Source organism: Lichenostomus cassidix, chromosome 13, assembly GCF_008360975.1.
Source record: "Lichenostomus cassidix isolate B80296 chromosome 13, HeHo_3.0, whole genome shotgun sequence".
NCBI classification, from domain to species: Eukaryota; Metazoa; Chordata; class Aves; order Passeriformes; family Meliphagidae; genus Lichenostomus; species Lichenostomus cassidix.
Window position 1 is genome coordinate 3997077 of NC_139494.1, and position 20956 is coordinate 4018032.

At 37.5% G+C, this 20956-nt stretch overlaps 1 protein-coding gene across 1 annotated transcript in view; it reads right to left on the bottom strand.

Annotated features, from left to right (window-relative positions):
• The window catches only part of DOCK2 (dedicator of cytokinesis 2), a 149967-nt gene that overhangs the window by 118128 nt on the left and 10883 nt on the right, over positions 1-20956 (bottom strand). The window contains exons 6-22 of the mRNA XM_085073400.1: positions 20094-20242; positions 18281-18416; positions 16720-16874; positions 16022-16103; positions 15390-15525; positions 14762-14837; positions 13719-13795; positions 13274-13399; positions 12306-12430; positions 9731-9829; positions 8240-8312; positions 8061-8164; positions 5856-6039; positions 5660-5757; positions 4569-4658; positions 4224-4324; positions 1626-1760 (exon numbers count right to left, since the gene is read on the bottom strand). Coding sequence (XP_084929526.1) covers positions 1626-1760; positions 4224-4324; positions 4569-4658; positions 5660-5757; positions 5856-6039; positions 8061-8164; positions 8240-8312; positions 9731-9829; positions 12306-12430; positions 13274-13399; positions 13719-13795; positions 14762-14837; positions 15390-15525; positions 16022-16103; positions 16720-16874; positions 18281-18416; positions 20094-20242 — 1946 coding nt within the window. The remainder of the gene's footprint in view (positions 1-1625; positions 1761-4223; positions 4325-4568; positions 4659-5659; positions 5758-5855; positions 6040-8060; positions 8165-8239; positions 8313-9730; positions 9830-12305; positions 12431-13273; positions 13400-13718; positions 13796-14761; positions 14838-15389; positions 15526-16021; positions 16104-16719; positions 16875-18280; positions 18417-20093; positions 20243-20956) is intronic.

The following is a 20956-nucleotide window of genomic DNA, read 5'->3' on the forward strand; positions in this document are numbered from 1 at the left end:
TCAGAAGTTAAAGAAAAACAAGCTAAGGAAAAAGCCAAGATGACAAGAGAATCCTGAAATGTGAGCAGAATACTGTGAGCTAAGTGCTGCCTCTTCTGCTCCATCAGAAGAGAAAAATCTCTTTTTAAAGTTATATATTGCAGTGTCATTTGCTTTTCTTTTCAACTTGAAATGTAAGACTGCCTACAATAATAATTGTCCAATGAATTTAGAGTTCCAGACCTCTAGTTAAGTAGGAGTAGATACCAGCAGCTAACCACCTGAATATGCAAGATATTGCAATAACCTAGTTTATAACAGATTGTCCAATGTACACTTTTTGCTGTGAGATAACACAAGGGATTAAAATGGGGACCAAAGTTCTCCCTGAAACAAACCCCTGCCTTCTAACCCGCATCCAGACAAGAAATTGTCCATAATCCTCTATGCAATGGTTTCTTCCCCAAAACTCTAAAGTCCCCATCTGCCATGACACTTATGATAGAATCATAAAGTTACATTCTGTTCTCCTGAGCACTATCTTCTTCCTTATACAGCTTTACACCTTGTTTACCAGCATCTATAATAAGTTCCTAGAGACAATAATATTTCTAAGGTACTATCTATAGCAACAAATACCTTCTGAATCTACTCCTACTTCAACCAAAACTTCATAATTCAGAAAGTAGACTTAATTTTGCAAAACCATAAATCTACATGGAGGGGTTTTTTTGTTTTGTTGTTTTTTTGGCGTTTCTTTTTTCCCCCCAAAAAATGGGCAGTGGAATAACAGAGAAAAATTGTATTAGAGCTCCCACTGAGCAAAAGACAGGTAACTCTTGTCCTGTTCTGTGAATGCCAACCACAAACACAGCCTCCAACCTCTCGTTCTCCCTACAAGCCTGAGTCTGACACTGCCTGGCTTCTGCCCCTGCCATTCCTTCAGCCACAGAACAAAAGGACACCAGAACAAGCTTCAGGGGGAAACCAGCTCAGGATAAATGGGAAAAAGTGAAGCAGAACTGAGGAGATGGGTCTGTGCTATATGGGGAGAGTACAATTACCAGTGTGTAATTTGTCTCCTTCCACTTTTCATCTCCTACATTCTCCCATCCTTTTCCCCTAAACTGGAATACCACTTGTAAATACTACACCCCCCCATCTGCCTGAGCTACACATATCCAGTCTATTCAGTCTTCCCTAAAAATTCCTTAGCAGGTCTGAAACTCTAAATTCAGTTGGACCATGATTAGTGAAATGCCACTGCTCCATGCCCAGTCTGAGGGGGCTGAACACTGTGTTCCCAAGGACAAGTCTCCAGCCTCCAGCCATCTGTTGCGACGTTTGGCCATCCACTGGTCTTAGGCCAAGCCACCTGACACAAAGAAAAATCACCCTTTGAAACCTGCTGCTATTATTAAATATATCTCTGGAACTTACACTGAGAGTCACAAAGCAGAGTTTTGAATATTCCCTCTACAGAAATACCAAAAAACAATACCTGTATTTTAGAGCAGTTACCAGTTTTTATATTTTATTTATAAACATAAAAACCAGCTGTGTTCTAGAATCAGCTTTTTCTACTCAATTCTCCTTCTATTTCTGATATTAGACAGCTAATTCAATGGCAATAGCTGGGTACTTACTGTGAAAATAATGTCCTTGATCTAACAATGAACTTGAAAACATATTCCAGTGCTTTCAGAGTCCTTAGGATAGGTTCACATTGCTCCCCTCGGCTGGAAATATCCAAGTACGTCTTCAGAACAGTCATTAATTTCCTGAAGTTTAAAAACATTTTTTAAAACTATTTTTATTATTATTTTTAGTTAACGTCTTTAACTTGTTTGGCAACTCTAATTATATGTTTATGCTCAGTCAAGCACATACAACAAAACAGACTGCATGCATTTCTGCATTTATGTTGCACAAATTCTGGCAGTGTAAACAAATCAGGGGAAAATTCATAGCTGCACAAGCAAGAGAGCAATCTGAAATCTCAAAAGAACAGCATGACTTTACACAGATCTGGAAGAACCTTTACAGAGGTTTGTAATACACATGCACAAAGTAACACAAAATATTACTTCTGCCTACCTAGACTGAGCAGTGATTAAACACCACTACGTGCTCTAATTAACTACACGTAAATATTACAATATTCCAGTACACAGCAATATTTGCCTAAAGTATTTATTTTATTCAAACACTTCCTTACTTTGTATCTAAAAGCAACTTTTTGCTAAACACACAACCCTCTGCAAAAATGCAGAAGTTCATCTAAACCTAAGTCCCTTAATTTATATCTATAGCATCATCTTAAATGGTAAAACCAATACTGATGATGTAACCTTGATCTAAATGTAGCTGTAAGGACCAAGATAAGGGTGGTTGGGGTTTATTTCCCACATCACTACAAAAATGGAAACCTACTGTCCTCTGCCCTAAACAAACAAAGCCAACAACCAACTCTGTAACTAATACACATCCCCAGTCTAACTCACATTTCAGGACCAAAATACTGTGCTTTCAGCCTCTCAGCCTTCTGGGCATTATATCCATTGTGTGTTTCCATTTACTCCTTTTTATACTTCTCTGATATGGAACAAAATTAATCCAACTTGTGTGTAGGGGCAGTTCACATTAAGACCTCTCAGAACTCTCTAAAAGCCAGGAGAAAGGATGACTAAATAGGAACAGAAAAAATTGGTAAGAGTTTTGCCAACCAACCATATCATAACATGGCTATAATATGTCTGAGACACAGTATTTACTTCCTGGTTAGGAATTAGGCCACACACACGTGCTTACTTCATAAATGGCTCTGGAAACAGAGTAAATCTTTCATGATGTGCATTGAATCAATAATGAAAAGAAAACACATGATGTGGGGAACAATCATAAACATTATTATTTTGCCTTTATCAGATTGATTAAGCCATCAAAAACTCCCAGCCAGGTAAATCTTAGAAATATTTTATGCAAATGAGGCTGAGAGGTTCTGTGTCCTTCCTTCTCTTCTTTCACAGTAACATAAAGCATTAAATTACATGTGCTTATTACTTATGGAGTGAGAGAGGATTAAAGAAGAGCACATAGTTTGTGCTTGAGCTTTCTGAGTCCACTAATGCTCACTTCAACTTTCCTGGGATGTGAGAAATGTCTGATTTTGCACTGCTGCCTTTCAACTCTAGGAAACTCATGTTCTAGTGCATGATTTGTGTGACATATCCTGTTGAGTTAGAACTGATACAAATTCAGCACGGGCACTAGGAGATATCCTCCACTGTTGCAAACCTTCAGCTTAGGTCTTCCATGTACTATTCATATTGCAAATTAAAGCTCTGCTTCAATCTGCCACTCCATTAAGATGCCAGAACAAGATATCAGGTAGATTAAAAGTCCACATCTATCCTGCTATATCACATCCCAGAGATCAGCACGAGCTGAAGATGCTACTTTCCTTCCTAATTCAGTCATTTTATCCTACCATCACCTGCAAAAACCTGTTCTAAATAAAGTAGGAAACCGGGATTAAGTTTGGTGTATCACATGTCTTCACAGGTTTTTGCTCTCTTCTGTGATCCCATGTCTTCCCATCCAGGCATTATGTGGAAGCTCCAAAAGTTGAAAACAAATAAATAAAAAACTCACCACAAGTCCATCCAGCTGCTCTCTGGCCTGACCACGTAAACAAATAATAAAACTCCATTTCACAGCAGGACACATAACAAATACCAAAATTCCAGTTCACTGCACTGAAACCCTCTTGACACAACATCAGACTAAAATGCATATGAAGACTTGACAGTTCTCAAACAATTCTTTTCCCCTTGAGTTTGCTCGATGTGAAAAAAATTACATGGAAAGCTATGTAAATGGGTTAAGGAAATCTTCAAGTCCTCACTTAAGCCATTTCAACTTAAGGCCAGGGACGTAAAGGGAGAGGCTTTACAGCAAAGTATCTTTTGATAAATTTGACAGGATACATGTGAAGTGCTCAGACACAGCAAAATCCAGGCAACAGAAAACAAATGCCAAAGCATCATTTAACCCCAAATCATTTGCTATAGGTTCATTAATTCCATTTATAATCAAATGTCTCTCAGAGGCAGATAAGCAAACAGCAGCATCAAAACACAGTCACCATTAATTACATCAGAAAAGTCATAAGCAGGATTTACTTTCTTTTCTGTCATGATGGAGGTTTAGGAAAAGAGAGAAAGAAGAGAAAACAAACTTACTTGTATGCCAACGTTGCACTAAAATGCTGTTGGATATATGCTTCCAAGACAGTATTAAAGTGCTGAAACTTGCGGTCTGCAATGAGCCCTATGATATAGATCTGAAACAGACATGGTTAAAATTAGCCAAGGTCATAATTCAAATTTAAATATTAAGTTTCAAAAATATTTCTGATCATTTACTATTTAAGTTTTTAAAGCAATTTGATTTTCAGTCAATTAGTAATATTCATCTGTTCTGTAGAGACTTTAAGACTTATTCCCTGAAATGAACAGCTTGACAGTTTGTTCAAAATGATAAGGTTCTTTACTTTGACATATAAACTCATTGGTGCTGATTCTTACCAGTGCATCAAAGACAAGGATGTCATACTCATTACTGTGGGAGTGTTCCATCATGATGTTAAACAGGGCATCTAATGTATCCTGGAGAAACTATAGAACAATATGAAAGCACAAACTGGTAACAAATTCAACTTGAAAACCTCACAAGAAAGTTTTCTGACAGTAGACTTGGTTTCCCTCAAGTTAGAATTTTACTGCCTTTACTGAAGCATTACTTAAATTCAGAAAACATTTCCAAGAATTTAGGTTCTCATTGCTTTAATTTTAAGAACCTACATCCTCAGACACATGAGCAATCAATAATACATGCTTAGCTCAAAGCTTATGGAAAAGATAAAAATATTATATAAATGACATAACTTGTTAAAACTGCAGTCCCAATTCCTTAGTGACAAAGATTAGTAGTTGCTATTTTCACATATACATAATGATTAAAAACACTCTTCCTGCTTCTGTGGTCTGATTCAAATTCTGCTTAAAATCAAATAAAAGTACCTCAGTGACTTGGGACACAAATCTTTGGTTAAAAAAAAAAATCCACTCCTCCTCTTTTTTTTTTAATTATCATCCCTGCTCTCGAGAGAGATATCTAATGTTTATATTTAAAAACACAAATGTAATAGTCTCTGCCATTTCCCAAAATACTAACAATTTTTTATTCATATCATACTTATTAAATTAAGAAAGGGCTGTGTTAGGTACATAACACTTCTTGGTTTTCATACCAACAGGTAAATTGATATTAAGAACTGAAAAGAAAACAGTAAGAATTGTTTGTGATATTTCAGATAGACAAAAGGAAACAGATGAAGAGAGATTGGGAAAGGTATTTTATCATTACTATCTTCATCTCCTGGTAGTAATCTTGAAAATCCCCCAGCCCAAAAATAGCCCAATACCAGACATATTTGAGATCAAAAAGTAGAAGAAAAGCTGGGCAGCCCTGTGAAAAACACCTGTCCAGGTGTTTGCTTTCTTGCTCCCTCTAAGGAAGAGCTTTGCTCATGTCCTTTTCAAACTAACAAAGGCACTGCACTGTATGAAGGGGCATGATGGATAAGTATTATTAGAATAACTACTTAAAGACATACCTTCACAACTTCCTCTCCATCCACAATCTTCAGCTTTTCCAGGTTCTCCTGAAGTAGCTCTGGCTTCATGCGCCACTTCAAAAGGCCCAGCAAGCCCACTAATAGAAAATAAATGGACAGACATTAAATATAAAATGTGATTTATCAATTTGTGCAAATGTCTTCTAAAACTTCCACCTGCTTAGAAGATACATACCATTCTGAGTCAGCTTTGTAGAACAAACAAGAGTTGAAATGTAAAATGCATCCCGAGAGCTGACTGAAAGCCCTCCAACAATACTTGAGCTCCTGACTAAAGTTGCTCCCTTGTTTTCCCCGTACTGACGTGTAGAAGGCAGCGTCAGATAAGCACCAGCATCCTCCATTTTTTTACTGTCCCCCTGAAAAAACAACACACCATGCACATTTCACACCACTGGATTTAAAATTAGACTTATTTTGTACTTTCTAGAGAAGTAAACGAAACTAAGGTGTAGAAAGGGACTGACACCACTGGCAGAGTAAAAGCAAGAACCAGTTTCTCATTAAAATGTCAATAGGTGTGGAACACAACAGACTAGTGAGCCTCACCTTAAAGACTGTATACAGGATACAGACAACAGAATGATGATGTCTGCACACAACTTAAAAGCAAAATCAGGACTGAGGAAGGAAAGAATAGCAGCACTATTTTGGTATCCCCATCATAACTTTATACCTGGACCCTGAACATAAAAGATTATATTTTTATATCAGGCAATATGCTGCAGTAACTAAATGACACAGAAGATACGCTTTTCAGTACAATGAACAGTACAAACCTAGAGAGCCAACAGATATTTTTGCCTTTTCTCTTTGATCAAGTTGTGTACCACAATCCCACAGATTTTCTGGGTCTCAAATTAGTATTCCCCAGACAGGAAGGCAGTTTTAGACGAAGGCAATAAAAATCATGCTCTTCACAGTTTAGAGAACACAGTTTTTCTTTAATAAAACTACTCCAGAAAATTTCCCTGATGCATTTGAGCTGTCACTTAAAGCCACAACACTGTGACAGATATGACTCAGGAAAGGTTAACAGGAGGAAATTAACAGGAGGAAAGGTTAAACACTGACTGTAAGAGACCTAGACAGACAAGAGGCCAAACCCTCATGCAGTACTAACATGTATGATTGTATCAGGCTTGCCAAATAATTACTTCCCAGATTTCTGGAAGCAAAAGAAACTTTTGACTTCTTTTTAGGACAAGTCAGACAGACAATGGGAAGAAGACTTGAAATTTTATTTAAAAGTTTCTCAAAAAGATCCAGTACCTAAAGACAGTTTAAACTTTGCAGTTTTCAAATTACTTATTTTGAGAGGCCAGATGTATGACTGCTTTAAACACTTACAGCTTACAATTACTGTTTTTAATAGTAGAATAGGCAAGCATATGTCAGAAAATCTGCCTGTTTCTCACAACCATAAACTAGGTCAACTCCATTTAGCATTTCTCATCCATGCTGTCACTTCAGAAAAAAATTACTGAGCTGATGCAGAAATGAATTAGGTGGAATTTCATAACCAACATTAACCACACAGTCCTACAACATGGTCATTATTTTCCTTCTGGTCTCAGCATTTATCAGTGATAGTTTCAATGAAGAGAAGATAAATAACTATACACTGCCATTAATCTCTCTTGGCTTGCCTAAGCAACTTGATTTAGTTGCATGCATCTCACTTGGCAATAATGTTACAGCAAACTTGTTTACTGAAAAGAGTGCTGAGAAATAACTAAAGTTTGCTTTCTGTTGGAAGTGATTTCTGGTTCTTAGTTCCTGCTAGACACCATTCTCCAAGAGTGGAAGTAAACAAAACAAAAGTCTTAAAAAATCTGCTCCCTGCTTTCATAAAGTTGAAGATGGTACATGTGTCCAGCCAGGGCTAAAGCTATTCCTCACACCCAAAACCAAATTGCTGAACCTTTCACCTTTGTACCTGAGTAACTACACAGAGCAGTTTAAAACAAGCATTCTCCTGAGAGTGCATTCCTAGATTATTCGTGTGACAAAGATTCCAAATGGATAAAACTCTTCCACACCTCCAGCAAAAGGAATGGTACAAACTCAGATACAGAGCTGCAGGATCATTTTCTCTATACTACAGAAGGCCAAAAGTACAAATATCAGTAAAAAGAGAAATCATTTCTCACTGTGCTTAGATAACGCCTCTGTGTCATTAAAATGCAGAGCAATGTTTACTGCCAATGGAACAGGTTACATCTTTCTATTTTGTTCAGATGAAAAACATTGTATTATCTTTGATAGAATAATAAACTCAATCTAGCACTAAGTAAACATGCATGCACTGCAAAGACAACAGTTTGAGAAAAGATGTCTTATGAGAGAAAGAAAGAGAGAAAGAAAACTGAGCCCATACCTTTAGGACTAACAAATCATGGATGCCATCTTGAAGAGTTGTTCCATCCTCCTTCATTAGTCTTACGTAGGCCATTGCAAAATTCTTTTCTCCCTTATCTTTAGCTGCAAAGCAAAAGATTTTGGGTTGACTACCCGTCAATGAATTAAAATTCACTGAAGTAAAAATCCCCTACTTACACTCTTGAGTTGATCTGTGCCTGAACGTGAAGCGCAGATGAATCCTCTGCATGTCTTCAATGGGGACTGCTACCTTTTGTAAAATCAGAAAACAATGAAGAGAGTTAGGGGGGTGGTTTCATATGTAATGAGCTGCTGTTTTAGAATAAATGAGTACCACTTCTGCTGGTTCCACAGTGCCTTTCACAGGCCATTTAAAACTGCTGAGCCTGATCACAGTAGCAGAAGTGGTGGCTGATAAGCAATGATCTGTTAGACTTCGCTCAAAGTCTGGCAATGGCAAAGAAATCAAGCCCAGAACCCAGTGAGTTACTGCACACAGGTGTTGTATGCTAGAAAACAAGCACAGTGCAGTCCTACCACTCACCCTTTTAAACACAGAGAATTAAAAAAACACTTCTGCACTACGCAGCTTCCACATTTCAGATACAGTGATTGACAACCAATTTATTAAACAGGTGAAAAGGGTATGAAAATTACAGCAAAATAAATTGACTGTATTTTTGTGGTTACGTTTATTGTAAAGCCTTGAGGAGAATCAAAGGAACTGGCAAGTGCTTTATCGTTAAAGCAGCATGCTTTAGGACAAACGTGCAACAAAAAAGGCCAACTGTGCAAGAGAAAGCCCAAATTTTCATATAATCAAGTTTACTGTTCTAAAAATTTAAGAACTTGCACACCTTTGTGTGCATTCACAACTTGCCTTTACAAATCTTACTACTCATCACCTCAATATTAACTATGCTTTTCAACAGAATCTACTGTTAGTGATCCTGTAGACAAGCCCAAACGACAGAATAATTTTAAAAGGAACTAGTATAATAAGCAGTAAACAGAATAGGTCAATGTTTTCAAAGCAACAAATAAGCTTCTGTTTGAAACTACACTTCCATTCCCTCCCTGTCCTGCACCAGCACAGGTAACACACCTTAAGGTAATAATTGCAAGCTTGTCATAGGCAGCTATTTTGTCTTTAAAAAAACGTGCAAGCCTGACTCTGCTTTATTAGAACTGCTTCTGGCAGCTTCTGGGCATTTTCCAATCATAGACATTAGAGCTTGATTAGATAATTATTAGTGTGTCTCTAAAGAGAAGCAAGACAGTTTTTTCTTTTTGAAATCAAAAGAGGGGGTGGATGTTCGCATTTGGATTTTGTATGGTGTTGTTTGTTTTTATTTGAAGCTCCTCATATCCATTGTTTCCCCACAACAGAACAAATGCAGTATTTCACTTTTGATGAACCCTGTTAGGACATCAGGTTATCTAAGATGATCTCATTTGTTTTGCTGAGCAAAATCTACACATCATTTTCTAGGCCAGATTTCAAGCCTCGGTGATCATGTATCTCTAATAACTGATGTATGACTAAGACTCCATCCTTCAGCTGTAGTCAGGGACAAGATGTTTTTTTGGAAGAAGCTGACGCTGTGCAACCTTTCTGTGTGAGGCATTAAGAATTGAAAGAGCAAGAGGGAAGTAAGCAGGCCATACCTTCAGTGTCTCCATCCAACGCGGCTGCTTGACCTGGTAGTAAACAACCGATCTGTACTCGCTCACAGGCTTGTCCCCTGCTCCCAGGCACACAGCATTCTTACACAAGGAGGGAAAAAACAGGGCTTAGTGCCTCGTTCATTTGGGTAAATTTTTCTAACTTTGGCAAAACTAAAAAAAAGCACCAGAGAGAACCTCGCCGACACTCCCGGCCTGGGAAATCCAGCCCGGCCGTGGGAGGTGGCGCCCCCTCACGGCCTCAGGCCGGGGCTTCCCCTCACGGCTTCCCGCCCTCCTTCCCTCACGCCAGGTTTGGATTTGGACATGGCATCATTCAAAATTAAATAATAATGACAGCGCTAACAGAGGGGAAGCACTAATGTGAAGATACTGCATTTTCCAAGCCTCTGAACACAGTGAAGACAAGTATTTATCATAATCTATGGGTAGGGCCGTTGTAATTGCATTTTACAGGGTCACACAGTGGGCTCTGAGAGATGTGTGAGGAGCATACAATAGACTTGATTTCTCCTTTTGAAGGGATTTAAGTATGCAACACATCATCTCAATCAGTAGAAGAAACACAAAAGGAAAAAAACCCTAGTTCCATTATTCTGTTTATTTCTCCATTTACTTGCAAGTACTTTATTCCAGCAGAGTCTCAGAGGTGCTAGGCTCTTCCAAACTGGACATTGCAGAGGCACCAACAACAAGTAATTAGAATTTCCCATTCTTTAAAAACTATCAGAATTAGGACAGAGCCAAGTGAAAGATTTGATCAACTTCAAAACTTGTGGTTTCCTAGGAATTCAGTTCTCTCAGTGATTCTGTGAAGAGGCTTGCATGTGGTCTGGCTGGCTGCAGCTAAGTTCTACACACAGAGGAACAGCAAATCTGCTCAGGGAAGATCAGAGCTCTGATCAGATCTGTCAGACATGAAACTAAAGTTCTCGAAGGAAGCAAACATTAAATTCCCTACTGGAGGCACAGATTCGACTAATCCAATCTAGGCTCTCTACTAACTACTGCAAAGGTGCAATTTTCCTGCTGAAAATCCAGGAAATCTTAGAAGTCTGCTTCAAACACCAGGATGCCCTGTGACCAGAAGGGTGTGATGCTGATACCTGAAGATGATTTCTATCTTCTGGTGTGGTCAGAGGGATTTAACTGCAGAAAGCAATGTCTCATCTTCCTGAGCAGAGATTTTTCAAGGTTTGTGCATCTACTTGTTTGTCACCTCTGTGACATTCACTTGGAACAAAAGTCATTTTCCTTGTAACAGTAAATCAAGGGCTAATCCTGCAACGGGAACTAGCTCAATACCTGAACAGAACCATCCAGTTTCCTGTGTAGTGAACATATACCTGTTATGAGAAGCATTAATATAAATTCATGGGTTTGAAAGTCTATTGATGTGGGGGTTTTTTATAGGTTAAAAGGGAAAACCACTTCTATTATTACTTGCATTCAACAGCATTTCAATTACCTCCTCAAAATTGTTGCTTAAAGACATATAAGGCATATTAGCCCCAGACAGCAGGTGTGATATTTCAGCTCAAAGACAATGTGACAAATTCACTTTCTCCTAGTATTTGCAGAAATTACATATGTGCAGTACTGAGCATACATCATATTGGAATGCAAGATTTAATGCATCGTAATGGGTTTATTTCCTTAAGGAATATTTTTGTTTCTATGTATTTTAAGCATCTTAACTGTGATTAAACAGAATACAGAATAGAGTTAACTTCTGTGCATGCAAGTCATGGTCAGGTGCTGTCATCTGTACAGGCAGTGTTTTGTAATCAGGGCCACAGTTTGTTGTGTGGACCTTATGTGGGATTAGGATTTTCCTCACTCAAGCTTTAAAGTTATATTTTAGGTCAAGCAGTTAGTTGCAGTTCATAAACAAGTCATGAACCACTGCCATTTACTGCATCTTTATTTTATCTCAAAAAGTGTCACTGTGATTTCAGCCTCATGATCCCAACAGCATGTAGCTCAGAAAATGACAGGTCAAAAATCCCCTGGAATACCAAACTGGTGATAAGCCCTAAGGAAAAGACAAAAGATCTTTATAATGGGAATAGACAAGCAAAAAGACACTGTAAATATTTATGTTGCATGTGTAATTGTTGTCACTAATTTCATTATTTGCCATGTACTTAATTCAGGAGACAATGACACAGATTTCCTGGCAAAAATCATGGGTTTGTAATGTAGCAGAAATGGTACTTCTAACATTTCAATGTGCAAATTGCATTCCTCTGGGAATTTCCACAAAAAAACCCCTAGAGTAAGAATGCAGTAATTGTCAGAATCAGCATTTGTTCCTTGGCACAGCTAAAATAGGTCATTCAATGTTACTCCTCGTTACATTTTTATGCAAGACTTTTATAGGGCTTTAATAGATAGATGACTGTAAAAATCATAAAACTTATTTGTCACGAGATGTCACAAGTTAGGGAATTGAGTTTTTGAACAGTGGTATTTTATAAAATGTGCAAGTTAAGCCTTACATCAAAAACACAGCTCGTGTTTCTATGCCCCTCATGCAGAAAAAAAGAAAACTTACTGGCAACACTTTTCCTTCTTCATCACAGACACACATTATCACTTCCACATTTCTCTGAGTTGTTTTATTGTATTTATCAAAATCTCCATACAGCAGTGTAATATATATGTCATTTCTTATATCTCCTAAAAGAGAAATTGAAAGGTTAAAAAAAATCACTTAAAATGCTGTGAGAGCATAGGATCAGCTGAACTGCACATGGGTACCTTGCCTTTTGCTGTGAAACATGTGAAAATGTATTCTTTTCCATTGGAACTTAGATTTTCGGGTTTTGTTCTTAGCTAAGGAGTAACTGCGATGTGAGGAGAAGCAAATGGGAGCTCAGAGTGACTCGAAGCAATTCCCGTCCTGCCCCGACACCTGCTGGTAAGGTGGCGCATGATTGCATTAGGAATCTTCCCAAGTACACAGCTCTCCTTCTAGAGGGAGCTTCGTATTTTAATTTTCTCCTCTGAACGAATTCATATGACTTTTTAAAGGATCGAGGTTTGACTTGAGTTGGGGCGAGGAAGGTTTTGGTGATTTGTTTTTTAAAAAGGAGCACCGTAAACAGTGAGTGATTTCAACTGGAAAATACCTTGTCAAATACAAATGAAAGAAAGATATTGCAAATTCATTTGTTTATTATTGTTAAAGGACAGCAATAACTTACAATAAAACCAAGGTTAATTTAAAATTCAAGTGACACCCACCATAATCTACTTACAGGATAAGAAATTTATGTTCAAGGAGATAGGTTTATCCCTCACTGTCTGGATTTAATTTTTCTTGTTTAAGTACCAACAACTACTTTCCAAGGATTTCACTATTTTATATAAGCCTCTAACATTGGAACAAAACTTACCATGAATGAATTCTAAAGAGCCTCAGAGTTACCCATTACAGAAATAAGTAAAGCAGCAGCTAATGCTTATGAACATGGGGAATGAGAAGAAATCCTTCCTATTAGACAACAAGGCACCTCCTACCTGGCATGATTATTTCAGGGAATCCCAGCTTTCTAGCAACAACGGTGGTTCTGTCTACAAGGTGTGGGTAATCCTTTCTGGTCTGAATCACATCTCCAACCAGCATTTTCACAGTTACCCAAAGACCTATTAAGTGCAAAAAAAGGGGGAAAAAGATTACATTTTTGGTGGGGGGAAAAAGCAATCTTCTTCAGATTATTTCCTCCTCTACCCACAAAAACAGGGATAATAATTCACTTTCCTCATTTCCTGTAGATGAAAGTAAAAGCTCTATTATGCAAAACTGTCACTACTAATTTAAATAGTCCCTAAGGTTTTGCAACAAACTCATGGTTCCTCCATTCCAGGTTCAAAGTTGACCCACCTTCATGGGTCAGCTCCAATGTAAAATGAAGTTTCACAAAAATACTGTGTCACTCAGAAAGAAAATAAAAATGTACTTTACCTTGTCCACCACTGTCTCCTTTTGATGCAGTGATTTTGCTTAGGAGACTATGTAAAAAGTCATTCTCTGCCACTACCCTGCAAGAAAAACAACAATATTGTTTCTGCTAAGGAATTAAGTTCTAAATGTATGAGACACCATTTAGAATATAAGTGACAAACAGCCTCAGTCTTTGCAGTATTGCCATATTGTGATACATTTTTAATTTTTATTATCTCCCACTCAAGTTGCAGCCCTCTCACATTCAGTTGAGTGCACACTGAAGTGAAAAGATTCAGTCAACAACCAAGACTAGTATTTTGTGACAGTGACAATATGAATGCACTCACCAACATGTCACTCCAGCTCAGTCCACTTTCCCTGACAAATTGCCAGATAAATGAACTTGGAATTTTTATCAGCTGCTTTTGAATTTAGAAACAAATTCTCACATAGAAACCATATTGAGTCAAATTAGAGACAAGTGAAATAGTAAACCAGTGCCTCACACCTGGGTCTTCCAGAAATAAATTTATCCTCCATAGTACAAATCAGCAGTGTTATGTAGGACACACTGAGTTATTTCCAGTACTTCCACTGGTATCTCTGAATTTGATCTGTGAGCATTATGTTTTTAGGCAGCTGCTCTGGCATTTCTTCTGAAGATAGTATATGATAATTCTATTACTTTTTAAAGGAAACACAGTTTTTACTCATATTTTTCTCAAATTCAAAACAGAACCAAACTCATAAGATAGTAGTTACCCTTGCTTATAAAGCTTACTTGTAACTATTAAACTTGGGTTTGTGAAATGAGACAATGTACCAGCTGTCTGAAGGAGAACATTCATGGAATTGTACATTAATTTTATGTGCTGTGATACCCCTGCAAGTCTTAAATGCCTTTTAAAGTCATACTTAAATAATTAGCACTATTACAACATAAAATTGTTAAAGGAAAAGTTTCTTATTCTTTAACCATTTTACAAATTGTTACAGCCAAAGGGATAGATAGATAAATATTTTCTTTTGCATATAAGAAAAGATATCTACAACTCTCTTACGGATGAAAGGGAATGAAATGCTGCTTTTCTTCATCACTTTCAGATTTTCCTTTTATGATATCTGTAATATCCATGACTAGAAGAATGAAAGAAAAATCATCAGAACATATAAAAGCATTTCAGAATAGCTTCTCTTATCTATTGATATTCTTGTGCCCCAAGGTAAATGTAGATTTTTCATCAGCAGTGTAGATCAGCTGGGGTGGGTTTGTGGGGCAGAGCATTTAGTGCAAAGTCCAAACTACAAACACGCTTCTGTGTGAAGGGAAAATTCAGACTAATTTGAATTTAAACTTGTGAATACAGGTATGAGCGCTTTGGAGGTGCTTTTGGGACATAATTGCTGACTCTATTTCATCTGCAAGGAAATCCATTATTAAACTGGTTCTCTGCTTTCACTTGCACAGCTTGGCACTATATGAATAATTAGGAAATTAAATTCAAAAGCACATTTCTGACTTGAATTAAATACTAGTGTAGGTGCAGCCTTTATGGACTTAAAAATCTACAGAAGACAGTTGATAGAGCTGTTGTGTATTCTGATGTGTCTTGTAGATATTTTATAGTCCAGTCTTGGCAAAAATCACTGATATCCTGGTTCAGCCATAGCACAGGAGACATGAGGTACCTGCCACTCCGAAAGGCCGACGCAGCCCTTGTGTGTATTTCTTTGAATTACTGTCTCTCAGATCCATCCTTCCAACTCGGACTATTTGGCAAACTAAATAAATTTTGTCTCTGCTGAGGTCTTTATTTCCAAGATCCTAAGACACAAACAAAAAAGAATCATAGCATTAGTTGAGGAAAAAACAAGTTGTGGAATTGAAACAGGACCTCCAGTAATAAACTGAACCTTAGCAATCAATGGGAAAAGTAAACAAAAAAACCTCAACCCAAACAAACCCCCCAAAACCCAACAAACAAAAACCCCTGAGCACACCAAAAGAATGAAAGAACTGACAGTTTAAAGTTTAAAAAAAATGTAAGATAAATAGAGAGAATAACAAAAATCAAGAGATACAGCACATGAAAGCAAACAAATCAAGTCATCAATAAATTCATGAGGCACAAAACTGATCCGAATAAGGCCACTGAAGCATTGTCACTGCTTTAAAGAACTCAGTGATTTGTCATCATCCTCTGTTCCTGAGATTACCTCTGCTTCCTTCTTCATCTTGCTCACTCTTTATGAGTCTGACAGTGACCACAGAGAAGAGACAAATTCATTTGCAAATATGAAATAAATTGGAAAACACTTACTGTGAACACCACTTTAAGATTGTTGAGCATATCAATCTCCTTTGGAAAGCCTCGACTCCCCCATCTCACCAAGTAGTTCTCACTGTTTGGAAGATGAATATCTCATTGTCAAATGATTTAAAACTTCTTCCTTTACAGAGTACAGAAATTTTATAACAGTCTCTGGTGATGGTTTAAATCTAAGACCAGACTAAAAAGACAAGAAAAACACTAAACAAATATCAACAGTAAGTTTTAAAAGAGTAACTTGAACATAACACAAATGGGCACCTTTTTTTCAGGCAAGTTTATCATCACCATAGTCTGTTTGATGGGAATATTCAACAGAAACTTAATCTATCCAGGAACTTGTAAATTACTCTAACTTCTTCTCCACTCCCCCCACTTCAGCACTTTACTCCAAACACCACAATATTCCCCATCAAGAGCAATCTCTTAAATCTGAAGTGGGCTCAGGCTTTTCCAAACTTCTGAAATGTTCAATCCAGGAATCACCTAAAAAAATATTTGGAAATTTAGAAACTTTTAGCAGCAGTCAACAACTAGATCTGTCCATGCTTCACTTTCCTTTTGGTTTTCTTCCTTTTATTTATGTATTCTGTGCATTATTATATTTTTATAACACATTGGCAATTATTTTACTTCATTTTGGCTGGTTGCATTTGCTACTCCTCTGCACTCAAAGAAAGAAGCTTTACCTTATAATTGTTGATTTCTGTGGATCATAGAGTGACATAAAGAGTTCTGCATCCTCTCCAATCCGGCAAACAAAATTCCTCACAAAGACATACAGGCTGTGGGTGGGGGATGAAGACATTCGGGAGTACGATGCATAATCTGGTTGATCCTTTGACTGCTCAGGAGGAGAAAAAGCATTAGTTAATAATAATCCATGAATGAAATGGTGGGATAGTATGAGCAGTTTCACTTTGTAGTATATGTAATGGTTAAACTTGAAACAGAGAGCAGGGAGTTGGACTCAATAATTCTCATAATTCTCTTCCACCTTGAGATATTCTGTGATTCCATGTCTCCCATGTCTTAGGCCAGTTTTTCAACCAGTGGGCAATGATGCAAAGGGGGAAATACTCTCCCCTCTTTTAAAGAGAAGAGCAAGTATCAAGATGTCAAGACAGTGACAAGCCTACAAGCTGGAAATAATATATTTTTGAACACAGTAAGATGTAGCAGAAGGCCTATGATCTACATCACAGTGGGGTTTCAGTGTGCTAGAAGCAATGGTAAAATGAAATTCATCTCTTTGAAGAGGAGACAAATAACATGCTGCGATCAGGACACAGCTGAGCGGGTTCATGGACTCAAAAACAGGCTCCTGAATCCTGCCTACATCCCATTTTAACCGCCAAGAAGCAGCTTCTTAACACTTCTAAACCTGTTGTTTGTCTCTATTTTTAAAATAAATCACCACAGTCTATCACAAACTCCCAAGTTTCATTTTCCTTATATTGTCAGTTAATTACAAGGTGTTTTCCAGTGATTTGTCATGGGCGTTACTGAAGTGTCATGATAAACCAACTATTTTCTGTCAAGTGTTTTACTTGCTCTTTTACAGTTTACTTTCTCATAAATGGAGAAAAGAACCAAAGGGGCTTAAAAATCCCTGCAGAGATTCAATATTGCAAAAGGTCAAGGAAGTGTAGTCACCTGCTTTGCATTTTAAAAGATTAAATTTATGCACTTGTCAGCTTTGCTTTGGCACACAGACTTCTGATGTCCACAAGATTATGCTGAATTCACCTTAGTTCCTCTTCAGTGAGCTTAAATTCTTCAGCTTCATCAGACTAACTAGCAAGCAGCATTACTTAGCAAACAACCAGTGAAGTCACAAGACCTAGTGAGATCACAAGATCTCTATTGAAAACAAGCTGTGCTCAGTCCTGCTTTGCAGTCTGAACTCCAAGTGTGTAAATATTCACTATGCAATTCAGCCTATTGAGTAGTCCACAGATGGAAGGAAGAGACATATTTCCATACAGGAATCCAAGACTGGATTTGGAACCAATTTTAGACCCAAGCTTTCAGCCCAGACCACAGCCCAAATCCAGTGCACAAATGCAACTAATACCATTTGAGTCTTAGCCATAGTCATAACACAAATGTGGATCTACTCTTAATAAACTCAGAAGCAAAGTTTTTCTACCAATGTTTATGGCAGAAGATTTCATCCTTCAACCCTTAGACTCTTTTTTTGTTTATATTTTAGCAAAGGAATCATAAAGTTTATCCAGTCTTTCCTACCATTTCCTCCTTAATTCGCTCAGTGATTTTATTAGTTGCTTCTTCATGTGCATGAAATAGGCTGATAACACTGGTTTTATCTGGATCCAAGATATTTCCGTCTTCATCTCTAACTATCAGGTCTAGCTCAAGTATTCTGTGAAAATACAAAAGGCATCATGGTAGGGTTATTTCCTTCCATATGAAGAAAGCTTAAAAACGTAACAAACAGGGAGGCCCACAAAGATTGAAAGTTATAAAATTTAAATACATGCAACAGTATTTCAGCTAAGAAAAATTTAACTACACCCTGTGATTGTTTTTAAGCTGCTCTACAATATTTAGGAATTTATAGTAATGTCACCAAAGCATTGAAGTGCCTCTCACATAAAATAGATTCACCCCTGTTCAATGACTTTTAGCAGTCTTCATTGCTTTTAGCTTTTAACATTCAACATTTGTAATTAAGGTGTGTAGGGTCTTCCTGTAACCTTCTGCTCTTATGTTGTTCTCTCACCCTTTCATTTCCAATACTTAGGTCTGCTCTGTTCTGCCCTGCTCTCAATACAAATCATGCCCTTTTCCTTGCCACTTTTTTCCCCTCTCCCAGTGACCCACTCAGCCTCCATTGTCATTCCCCTTTATTCCTTCTCCACAGTTCGGCAAGTTTCCTTCACACCACACAACTCAGCCCCACACATTCAGAAGTTTACAAACACTATCCAGCTTGCAGTCCAAATAATTTTAAATGTCCCCTTCACCCTGCTATTCCAAAGGAAGCAGTTTACTGTCTCATAAAACAGAAAGAATATAAGAGTGGGAAAACAAAAATCTGAAAGCAAATTAATTTTAATGTTGTCTTAATCACAGCTGGGCTTCTTTGATTGGAGCACTTCAAATTAAATTCAGGTTTTGAGTGACCATTCAGCTCCACACACTGCAGTAGGATATGTGTTTTCCATGGTGTGTTCTGTATGAATGCAGTTTATTACAAATTTACATCCAAATCACAGTGAATGAGATAAGAGTTTCATAACCCCTGGTGGTCATTTTTTATGTGTAGCCACAGGTAACTGGAGACTTTCAGCTGCATAGAGGCCTTCAGGCCACAACAACCACAGTCACTTAGAATAGCTAAACACAATTTATAGCAGATTCTAATGCTTGTGAAAACAATACTGCGAAGGTTTTTTAACCAAGCTCTCTCTTTCTCTCTTCCCCCTTATCAGATGGTGGAACACCACTGACCTCACATAAGCCCACAATTTTGCCAAAAAAAATCTGTTGTGTTGCAGTGACTTTTTATTAGCAAGGAGCAGACAAGACATTTTGTCAAATAACTATTCTGTCCCTGGTGGTTTCACTTCTATTACCAGAAAGAGAGTTCTGCCTGGAAATTCCCTAGTGAGCTGGGTGTGGATTATATGTGTGTTTGTTTGCAGACTCAGTACAGTTTGCCAGCACCACTTGGAGGGTCACATTACACTACTGAACATAGCCATGTTTGTGAAGGATGGACAACATTTGGGCCTGAAGCACGCTGGTGATAGATGTATATAGAGGCCAGTTATCTGCCCTCAAATATTCCCAATTGATGATGTCATGTATTTTAATTAAGAAATAAATTAACATTTTTAAAAGGCATTTTGCTATGAGAAGCGTCATCATGGTATCCACTATTAGCACAGGAGTAACAGGGAGAAGTCTGAAAAAGATTTTCTATGATCGACACTTTTGAATTCCAAACCTGTAAACACAAAAACTTTACTATCATCTCATTGGTGCCATGTTTTAAAATAAATCATGTTTTCCAGAAGCAGTGGAGACCACTTACTTGTTACCATAATCAATTTTGGATGTTACTTTCTGTTTGAGTTCTTTGAGCTCATCTTTTGGCAAAGTCCCGGACAAAAGCTGTGACCTCCACTCCATCAGGTCATACATCATGGACTGCACCTGCTGGAACTGAGCTTTCTTATTTGTCTAAGAGAGAAAAAAAAAACCTCAATAAGTTTCAGTCTTCGAGTTGAAGTGAAACACTGGTCTTGACAACTAAAGGCTATGTGTCATATTTAATGCTAAATGACAGCAGGAACAAGAAGTATGCAAAGTAATGAGCCTGCCTTCCTCCTTTCATACCACAAATTGTTAAGGACAGGATATCCCATGTCATCATAAAAAAATTACATTAAATTTAAACAGTTTGTATCAGGATAGGGAATTGTGTTATTTTTGTTTAGTTGTGCTGGTTTAGAGTTCTTTAACAAATTCTCATCAAGAGAAAACATCACAAAAACAATGAACTTCTTTATGAGATACTGATAGGACCATGCTGGGAACATCTACATTTGATCATGGTGCTAACACATTTAAGAGAAAAGTGAGAGAACACACAGAAGTCACTAAAGCAGTTTTACTGTAATTCACTGCAAAAAAAGAAGGGTTTTCATTGACTTAATCAACAAGACTAACAAGTGGCATGTTTCAGAAAACTACAGCATATTTAACATTTCTTTGCCCCAAAAGAGATAAAGCAGAACCCAGTGGCTGAGATCCTGGAACAGTCAGCACAATTCTTGAAATTGCCAACTGTTAATAGCTACATGCTCACAGTAACCCTTGAATAACTTCTGTTCTAGCATTCCATGAAATACATTTTAAATGCATCTTAGTTATGTTTTATACTCCTATCTGGAA